At 29.9% G+C, this 11,604-nt stretch overlaps 1 protein-coding gene across 1 annotated transcript; it reads left to right on the top strand.

The window, feature by feature from the left end:
- Window positions 1–3,026: 3,026 nt before the first annotated feature.
- Window positions 3,027–6,742, top strand: LOC113558162. Its single transcript, XM_026963667.1, is given in 5 exon segments — window positions 3,027–3,183; window positions 3,259–3,495; window positions 3,774–4,009; window positions 4,012–5,356; window positions 6,417–6,742. Coding segments are annotated over 5 exon segments (2,301 nt in total).
- The last annotated feature ends 4,862 nt before the right edge of the window (window positions 6,743–11,604 follow it).

Here is an 11,604-nt window from a genome sequence, read left to right as displayed (position 1 = left end):
AATCACAAACACATACATTAAACCTTTTCAAACATACGTTGCCCATAATAAATTCACCACATCCCTGTCACCAAGTCCGTTCCAGATACAAACCTGTACAAACCTGCAAAGACATGTCCGAGTATTGTCGGTAAATACCTACTATCTAAAAAGTAGTGTCATGAAGCAAAATGTAATCAGTCCCTGTACTACCCTTTAAGTGCCAAGTCGTGCTAATTCAAAAGTTTACTCAGTTATTTTACCAGTGTTTTAAGCATTTTATTTTTCTTAAGCAAGCACCGTAGTTTGTTTTTTCTATCACTATATTGTAAGACTGCTATTGTATTATATAAATCCTCACGTAACCTTTCTATCAGTAATCGTAATCATTACTAAAAAATAGTGGTGGCTCCATTATCATATTAAAAAAATTTTGAATATACGATTATATTACGATTAAAGCGTAATATTTCATAATCTATTCTATTATTCCATTTTTACAGTGTATATAATAAAAGATTTCAATAGGGTTATAAATATGAATAACAATCAATGATTACTTACTTAATGAACTGGTATGTTCCTCCCAATTAAAAGTAACTTTATAAGTTTTAATCTTTGAAATTATCAAATAGGCATTTAAAAGTAAGCACTTATACATCAAAACATTAAAAATATGTAGCTAAATATGAAAAAAATAAAAATTACACCCCTATATTATTATACTAAAATATTTTTTTTTTCTTTAAATATATTAAATACCTTTATTATTAATATTAGGTATTATTCTTAATTAAGGACATCAAGGTAATAAATTAGTTAAATGTGGCTTAAAAAAAATATGTGTACCTTTAATCATTATATATACAAAAACAATATTTTACATAATACAAATCTTAATCTATCTCTTCACCATTAAGATTTAAATTAGTCGCTATCGTCCTTCTGGTAAATTTACAGTTTAATATAATTATTTATATTGATTCATAAAAAATATTTTCTGAGGTGATTAATGGTCGATAAACTATCAAAAAATGCACTAAAAACTTAAAATATGCTCTTATAATCAAAAATATATCCTATAAACCCGAAAATGTAATTTTCTATAAAAAAAAAATATCCAGTAAAAACTAAGTATTTGATCACAAACGTTCTGAAATGTATTGTGTATTTTTTAACCATATGATAAAATTAAACAGAAAAAATATGCAAGAGTGTTGCTTTAGTTATAAATTGTATATAATATATGAATAAGAATCACTAAAGATCACCACTTACTCAACACGAAATTTTAAAAACAGAAGTATAAAACTATACTTATGAAGCTGGAATTCGGTTAGTAGGTAGCTTATAAGTTGAAGATATCAGCTAAGAAAAGATTTAAGAGTTTTATTACAAACCTGAATTAAGGTTAGTTTGGGTTAGATAAAGAGCTAAATCCCTCCCTGATTGGGCTCTCCGAGCACATGTGCAAAATGTGATGCATTAACAGACAAGGCAAGCTCATTTGGACTAATTGTCATCAATCAAGACATCGCCCCTGCTTTTGAGTGTGGCGGTGAGGCCTCGCAAATTGACGTAACTTTTGCGTCTCCTATATACTTAAACAAATAAGTGAATGGTAGGGTATGGGTATCTCTCCCAATAACATTGTAGCTATGATGGTCCAATCTAAGTCCAAGTGGGATGCTGTGGCGAAATTCGTAACGACGGTGCTCGCAAAAAAGGAAGGAGATGAAGAGCTATGTAGTCCGAAAATAAAGCAAATACTTAGTTAAGTGTAATATATGAAGTGTGGCCCGAAGGGCACGTTCTGGAAATAGAACTCCATTATTATTGCACTAGAATATTGTGAGAGACAGTGAGTGAGTAGTATGAAATAGAGAGTTCTACTGGTGATCCCGTGATCCTCGTGATCCTCGTGATCCCCGTGATCCTTGGCTCGTAATCTCGTGATCTTTGATTGCGTACGTGTGTGACGTATATTTACCCCACCAACTTCCTATCCGTTAAGTGATCAACATAATATAAATTATATACTTATGTTTTTTTATTATTATCACCTGATACGAGTTATCAATTACATATTTAATTAAAACAACGACCCATGCGACCCATACGACCTCCCAGCCCGCCGCCTGATCCGCTACGTGTGTGACGTATATTTACCCTTCATCACCTCACCATAGCCCTACTGGTCCGCCACCGCTCGCGTATGTATGCGATGTACATTTACCCTCTCCCCGATCTATATATTTAACCACTACGTGTTTACATCTGATCAGTTATCAAGTTATCATTATCATATTATTGTATACATTAATAGCTATAGTTACAACAACAAATTAATATATACCTATTATTGAATAACATACAATGATATCAGAATCTTCCCACGAAATACTATCATACCTATTAGTTAATAACATATACTCAACAACAACAATTTAATTACTTATTAGTGAATAACATATTAATATCCAATCTAAACTATAGGTACAATGTACTACGTTAGACTCTTAGATATTATACTCAACAACAACAATTTAATTACTTACGAAACACTATCATACCTATTAGTTAATAACAATAAGATAAAATTAATATTATTGATTAACATATTAATTACTGATATACATAAAGATATTTGTTCCTTCCCACGAAATACTATCATACCTATTAGTGAATAACATGCATTAATAACCAATATATATATATACTAAAAAATACCCTAATCGCTTACAAACAATAATAATTAAGTAAATACCTATTATTGAATATCATACAATGATATCAGAATCTTCCCACAAAATGCTATCATACCTAAAAAATGTCAAGACACTGTATCGGACAATAATAAAGAATCAGTCTGTTCTAAACATACCTTTACGTTTTATATGTTACGCTCTGTGTTTTTAAAGTCTCCAAATAATTATTTTACCGTTTACATTTGTCTACTATTATTTTACATTTACCACTACGTGTTTTTTCATAGTGTTTAATTTTTAAACATTATATTTTTCGTTTATTCCTTAAACAAATTCAATATGTTTAAATGCGAACAATGTTCATCGGTTTTCACCACGAAACATAATTTGAAAACCCATCAGAAAAAACTTGAAGGTCTGCGGTTCTCGTGTACCTTTTGTCCATCGACATTTTCTTATAAAACCGGTCTCAACAAACATAAAAAGAACTTTCATGGTATGTATTAATAAAATATTATTTTTTCTATTCATTTAATATTAATTTATATCTAATATAATTAATTTTCATAAGGTATCGTTAACGTTCCGGTTAATCGTCAGCCTGCTCAACCGATTGCTACACCGAATGTTAGACAGAGCGTTATACACTACGCGCCACCTGCAGAGAGTATCCAGATTGCACCTCAAATTTTCGTTCCCGATATATCGGCTAGTGGTTCGAATACATCGACTGACATTCGTATATCTGATGACGATATTTGTATGTTAGCTATGGATGAATATGAAAATGAAGAAGAAGTTAATGCAGGTTAGTTTTATTTTTATTATTATAGATGGAATATAATGTTTAATGATTCGTATAAATCATAAATTTCATTTTACACTTATTAAGTGGTCTGTGAATTGATCAATGATATATTAGTTGGAGTATTCCGGCATTACAACGATTATCACACCGTTTGTAAGATTTAATTATAAAGATTTTATATGGTATTTATTTTATTATATACGATTCTTTAGATATATATATATATACCATACGTATAATAACATAGGGAAATTAGTTTTTTTTTTTTTTTTATTAAGATTCTTATACAACTACGGGGTCTAACGGGAAACGTGTTTCATCTGCTAATACCAACTCAGCCGTTAGAGCGAAAAAAGCACGTATGGATATGGTACAGTCCTCTGGATTCCTCGAGATTTCATCGTCTGCAAACCGAAAAATCGTATGGCATTACGCCAAAAATATCAATAATGTTCAAATTTATTCAAAGTTCCTCCAATCGCTTAAACCAGAACTAATAAAAATATTAAAAAATAGTATTATATTCAAAAACACGTCATTAAATTTAATTTTAAACTCGAGGCAACCTATAACCGACCTAACGTTTTAAACACTTCAGAAAACCGGGCGTTCAAAACAACAGCGATTGAAATGTTTCATGATAGTAATATAGCAGAGATTATAGAGAGAGCGTATTTAAAATTGTTAAACGAGAAAGATGAGTACAGTGGGAGAGGAAGTGGATTTACTTTAGAAACAATAGACGGTCTATTATTGGCGGTGTATAAATATTCACCGATGAGTGGATCATCATATATTAAGTTACCGGTATGTATTGAGTGGAAGCGAGGTACCATAAATCCGCAGAATGCAGATCAAAAATGTTTCATGTACGCGATTCTCGCGAGACATGTGACGGGGTCGACAGTATGCCGTATCGAGGGTAATAATTACAAACAGCATGAAGATAAATATAATTTCAAAGATATCACCTTCCCGACACCTCTATCTGATATTTCCAAATTCGAGAGAAATAACTTGAACGTGAGCGTAAATGTTTATGGGATCGAAAAAAAGTTTCAACCACCGAAGAAATATCCGACGTATGAAGTGTATCCGTTACGTGTAGTCGAGGAAGAAAAAACCAATCATTTTGATCTTTTATTGATAACAGATGGTGATAACTCTCATTATGTTTACATATCAAATTTTTCCCGTCTCATAAGAAGTCAAAAAACTAGACACAATGGACGTGCAGTGTTTTGTAAGAGATGTTTTACAAATTTTGACAATCAAAATTTAAAATTTAAAATGTATGGACAGACTGCGTTGGATCAACATAAATTGGTTTGCGGGATGCATAAACCGATATTACCGGATATGCCGAAAGAGGGGGATTGCATTGAATTTAAGTTGAGGAAAAATACAGTTAGACATCCATTTGTTATATATGCAGATTTTGAGTCGTTGTTAGTGAAGACTGGTGAGAGTATGGGGAAAAATACAACAATTATTCATAAACACGAAGCGATGAGTTATGGATTTTTGGTAAAAGTGAGTGACAACGTACCAGTGGAACTTTTAGAGGAGTACGAGATACCGACAGGACCGGTATTATACAGAGGAGATGATGATCATAAGGACGTAGCGAAACACTTTATAGAAGCAATAGTTGGAGTGAGTCGTAAAATTGAGAATTTGTTGAAGACAAACATACCTTTAACTATGACTAAAAACCAAGAAAAAACACATCAAGCGTGTACCGAGTGTAATCTATGTAAATGTAGTTTAGCCGGGGGTGATAAAGTTATGGACCACGATCATCTAACAGGAAAATTCAGGCAAACTTTATGCTCTAAGTGTAACTTAGAACTACAAGATAGTACGTTACCCATAAGCGAGAATATCCGTCTTATAAAATCTGTACTAATTTTCACATAACGTGACGATGTTAATAAAAGAACAACTGTTTGAAGTTGTTCTGTTGGATCGATACCGACAATTATAAATTTTCTAGCTGTAAAGTCTAACGTGTAAGATGTAGACTCGATGAGTTCAGCCGGAGGTGTTGGTGGTACATAAGTGAAAGCCTTCTTCTTCACATTGTATAAGGTAGCGTTGTCAGCGATTGAACCAGCCATGTTTTAAAAATAATAAACACTTTAAATTTATAAAGACTTAGAAAAATTTAGAACACTTTTAAAAGACTTAGACAAATAATAAACACTATAGAATAATATATGACTTGAAAAAATATAAGCTCAGAATAAATTATAAGACTGATAGAAACGTAGAAGAGAATTACAATTGTGTAAGACTGAGAACAGACTGAATGAATGTCGGCTCTTGCAGAGCCAAGTGCCTTTCGATGAGTTCATTATTGGGTAGGAGATATATTATTGTTGTTGATATGTATAATATCTAAGAGTCTAACGTAGTACATTGTACCTATAGTTTAGATTGGATATTAATATGTTATTCACTAATAAGTAATTAAATTGTTGTTGTTGAGTATATGTTATTAACTAATAGGTATGATAGTATTTCGTGGGAAGATTCTGATATCATTGTATGTTATTCAATAATAGGTATATATTAATTTGTTGTTGTAACTATAGCTATTAATGTATACAATAATATGATAATGATAACTTGATAACTGATCAGATGTAAACACGTAGTGGTTAAATATATAGATCGGGGAGAGGGTAAATGTACATCGCATACATACGCGAGCGGTGGCGGACCAGTAGGGCTATGGTGAGGTGATGAAGGGTAAATATACGTCACACACGTAGCGGATCAGGCGGCGGGCTGGGAGGTCGTATGGGTCGCATGGGTCGTTGTTTTAATTAAATATGTAATTGATAACTCGTATCAGGTGATAATAATAAAAAAACATAAGTATATAATTTATATTATGTTGATCACTTAACGGATAGGAAGTTGGTGGGGTAAATATACGTCACACACGTACGCAATCAAAGATCACGAGATTACGAGCCAAGGATCACGAGATTACGAGCCAAGGATCACGGGGATCACGAGGATCACGAGGATCACGGGATCACCAGCAGAACTCTCTATTTCATACTACTGTGGTGTACCAGAGCCATCTGACCGCCCATCGTCCTCCCCAACTACTAAAGATATAACATTTGTCAAAGAAATTTTCGATAAACTTGATCCTACACTTCCAGTAACGGTTATTCGCAGAATCTTCAAGATTGACAAGAGTATCAATGAGAAACCAGACTTCTTAAAGTAGAACTCACCTTACATGAGGATGCTAACCGTGTGGTTATGTCCTTTTTACGTATTTGTTCTAACTATCCTACTGAATACTCCCAGGTCTTTATCACCAGGGATCGCACACCTTCAGAAAGACGCTCAATCTACAAAATTCACCTAATCTAACCTATGAACTACGGGATAGACAAGAAAAGGGAGAATCCATTATTACCATCCGTTACTTCAATGGATTACCCAAGAGCGTTCTGGCCAGGACCAACCTACCACGCCAGTCAAAAAACTTAGCAAAGTAACAGCAAACATTAATAATAGAACATGTATACTTATTCATTTGTGTATTTTAGCTGTATTTTATCTGTACCTCCTCCAACGAATGTAAATTATGTGTAATCTCATCTAGAATTTCTCAACAACTTTATAATAATTGTTCATTTAAAATCCAAACTAACAATATCTCCAATTTATTATAACATACATCTGTAGAAATATCAAAAATTACCCGTAAAGTCCAAGTACTCTTTGGTTTCTTTCAGAATTGTAGGGGTCTTAGATCCAAGCTAAATATTTTTAAATAAATTGTTACCGTATTTACAGGTATTTACAGGTATTTAATTTATTCATCGTATTTAAGTTACAAGATAATCAATGTCAGAACTAACAATAATATAACGTAAAACAAATCGTTCGCTATTTAGGTACTTCATTTTTGTTACCTAACAGTAATTCGCACATACATGGAATTATATATATTATATTATATAAAATCGCAATTTTCTGCTCACCAAAGCCAAATAACTGATAAAGAAAATACAGTCAAGTACAATAATGACTTTCCATCCAAACAGCCAGTTGCGTATACTTAACCTGTCCATTCGCTTGAAGGTTGCATGTAGAAGTTAAAATATGCTTAAACCCTTGATTGTTATATTATTCTTTAAACCTTATGAGCGCCAAAACACGTCCCTCTATCGGAAATCTATTTTAGAGATAATCCATACGCACTCGCAAAATGTTTGACTCAATGCAGCGTTTCATCAGTACTTGTACTAGCTACAGAGTAAAATTGTCAACAAAATTCAACCCGTACTTGAAACCGTTTGAAATGGTTATCAACGGACTTAATAAAATGGTCACTTTTCAACATCGATCATATGAAATATCCGCTTCCTTCTTGGTCCTTTCACCCTTTTACACTCTATGTACATTTTGATGTGAAGTTCGACATATCTCTGTTTCTTGACCAACTAGCAGTCATACATTAAATTATCAATGGTGTGGTTTGCCGTAGAATACCCTTTCAAAACATGCGCACAACCACCAACCTTTTTAGTATTGTTCTAGGGATTTCAAACAAGATATTTGTGTTAATTTATCTATAAATTAGTCTATATTTCAATATAAATTTCCTTTCAGTTCCATTGCAGTAAATCAATTCATTCTCCATTCTTTTATAACCAAATATTTACACCACTTAGTCAACAATTTAGCACAACCGTCCTTTATCTTCAATAGTTAGCAGCACGCAGACGTCCAAATCGTTTAACTTCGTATCAAGAACTTAGATTCAAGCGAAGCCTAATAGGGTGTTGAATAAGATGTTAACGTGACACATTCGAGTGTGATACTTGACCGTTAAGTGGTACTTTTGTAGTACCTATATTATGCCACAGGATACTTGTAGGTTCGACTTTTACAACGAGTTCAGATACGCAAGGGCTTAGTAAACTAAAAATTCCCAAAAGGAATTGATGCAATTTATGCATTACCCATACCAAACAATTCCAACTCGACGGTATTGTATTTAAATTAATTTTCAATGGTGTTTTTTCATGCAAAACAAACAAACCGAATTGAATAATATGTTTTCTTAGATTTTAGTAGTCTAGCGTTTTTTTTAGTTATGTAGATCATCATATAAGCATCACACACTTTCTTACCCCCTGAGGCAACATAGTCATAAAATGTATATATTTGTAGTTTTCGGACTCCTATTATACAGTAATGTCTTCAAAGAGTCATGCTGTTATCTGAAAATTATCTATTCGAACAATTATTTCTCAGGATTTGAAAACAAACCTAATAATCTAATTGGGCATAGAACGTGATCCGATAAATCAAATAGAGAACTAATTTTTCATTTGTATATATAAGTTTATAATATGATTATTTAGTTAGTAGTGATAAGTAATAAACAACGTACAGACATATTAGTTATGATATCAAAATCGAAAATGAAAATAATTTATCTAAAATACGTTATGATCGTATAGTGGGTACATAATAAAGTTCAGAAAGTAACAAATAATTAGCTTTTGAAAATGAACAATGAAATTTCAAATAATATTCACAGCGGTGTTGCTTTAATTATTAATAATTATTCTTGAAATATAAAAATAATAAATGTATTAAAAAAAATACGATGAAGAATAATAAAAAAAAAAATGTATGATTAATTAAATGACAGTTTATGAATTGCGCCTAAAATTACTTTTTTGTATACCTACCAATTATGTTCTAAACATTTTAGGGTCGATAGACAAATTGTACTCTATACATTTTAGGATGGATAGACCAATTGCAATCAAAAGATTTTACAATATCTAAAGAAAATGTATTAGTTACTAATAATTATTATATAATAAATGAAAACGCCGACTTTTTTTCGTATTAATATATAACATAAGATAAATAAATAAATAAATAATTTTTTTTCACATTTTACAAGTTAATTATTGATCGTCAATTATTTAAAATTAAATACCAATTACATTAAATAACTTTTTTTAACTTTTATATATTATAATTCGTTTCATAAAATTCCCAATACTGTTATAAAATACTCAGTCAACGACCATTAATCAATTTTCCAATAAATAAGTTTAAATTTGCAAGCATTTTAGTATATGTTATACAAGCACAATTGGTATACTCATCCTAAAGTATAATGAGCGCAATCGGTCCATGCCCGATGAAATTGTTACAGCTAAAATTTAAAAATGAAATATAATGTTCTTCAATAGTAGTAAATTAGTTCTTAGAAATAACAATAATTATTTTAGTTATTTGTTGTTATTCAAATATATTTTTTGAAGAGACTTGTAAATTTAACAAAATATATTGTATTTTATATAAACAATGAAATTTTCAAAATATTTTGATTAGTTTTAGGCTATTAACTAATTAAACTATGAGCCTATTTATATTATTTTATGATAAAGTGGTTATAAATCAAAATTCAATAAGAAAAATATGAAATGGAATAATTATATTTTATTAAAGTTATTAAATATCAATATCAAAATGTATACAGCGTTTTTGGTGAAAATAAAATCAACCTACTGTGATACAATAGTAAAATAAATTACTATAATAGCAATATAACAATATCAAAATGTATATCAAGAAATATGATATATTATCAATATAGGTTGTCAATCTACGATAAAAACCATTTTGTTTTCTTGTGTTTGTATGGTTACCTACTCCTTTTTTATATTTATTCAGTTTTTAAATCAAACGAAATTGTGACAGTCGCGTATTTTAACTTCATTAGAAAAGTTATTAAGAAAAATAATTATATTCTCATTGACCTTATTATAACAATATTATTCATAGAATAATATATTAAACTAGCTGACAGGCAAACGTTGTTTTGCCAAAAAGAAAATACTCAAAAAAAAAAACATTCTAGAATTTAAAAAATCAATCATCAAAAAAATTTAAAAAAGGGTTTTCCAAAATTTTTTTTCTTAAAATCCTTCTCCTGGCAATGAGAAACGATTAAAACAAAATTTGAGCCAAATCGTCCCAGCCATTCTCAATTGATGAATTGTTATACATTTTTGGCTCTATTTTTATATATATATATATATATATATATATAATATAATATAATATAATATAAATATTTAATACATTATTCCTCGTATGTAATTTATAATATATAATTAATATTATAATATATGTATATTATGAATGTGTATACGTTTTCAGTGAATGTCAAACTAAGTGAATTTTAAATCATATAAGAATATTTTTAATTTTTGAAATAAGTTTAGTTTGATTATCTCAAAAGATGTGAAATGATAATTTAAGATAATAATATAATTACTTAATATCTCCTAAAATTGTTTTAAAAATAAATATGTATTTTATTTCATGCATTACAATGTCTATCCAAATTTTTGGAGAGTATTTAATTGTTCACTTTTTATTGATTGATTGTATGATAGCATGATCTAGACATTTTTATTTTTTCTCTATCTGAGTTTAATAAATTTCATTTTAAATTAAATTAAACTTTAAATGTTTAAAAAAAAAATATGAAATAAGTTTATGTTTGAAGCAAGACTAGATCTTCGTTCGAAAAATTGGATTACATATGACAAAGATTATAGTATGCAAACACGACCAAAAAAATCTAAGATCATGATAACATAAATGTATTACATTATAATTCATGTATATATATATATATATGCATTCTTGCCAAATTCTTACACATATACTTTAATCAATATGTGATTGACGGTGTAATAAATAATATAATGTGTGGTTCGTTACATAAATTGTTTGGTCTATACCAAATATTGGGACACCGGTGTGTAATGTACTTACAGAAACCTTACAACATTATTCACTACTAACTGTTAAAATGGTTTACTCAGCTGCCGTTGGATGTACATTTTTCGTTTTAATTTAATAATGCCTATTGTATATATTATATTAAAAATTGTGAAATATTAAAATGTAACAATAATATATGCTGTATTTTTTTAAATTAATAAGTAGATAAAAAGCTATTAAAAATATTATTATAAATAAATTTTATATAAAATATCTAGTTTATTCTTAGTACATTTTATAATATAATTATAC

Source organism: Rhopalosiphum maidis, chromosome 4 (genome assembly GCF_003676215.2).
Source record: "Rhopalosiphum maidis isolate BTI-1 chromosome 4, ASM367621v3, whole genome shotgun sequence".
Taxonomy (NCBI): Eukaryota; Metazoa; Arthropoda; class Insecta; order Hemiptera; family Aphididae; genus Rhopalosiphum; species Rhopalosiphum maidis.
Note: the sequence above shows the minus strand (reverse complement) of the source record. Positions and strands in the feature narration are given on the sequence as shown.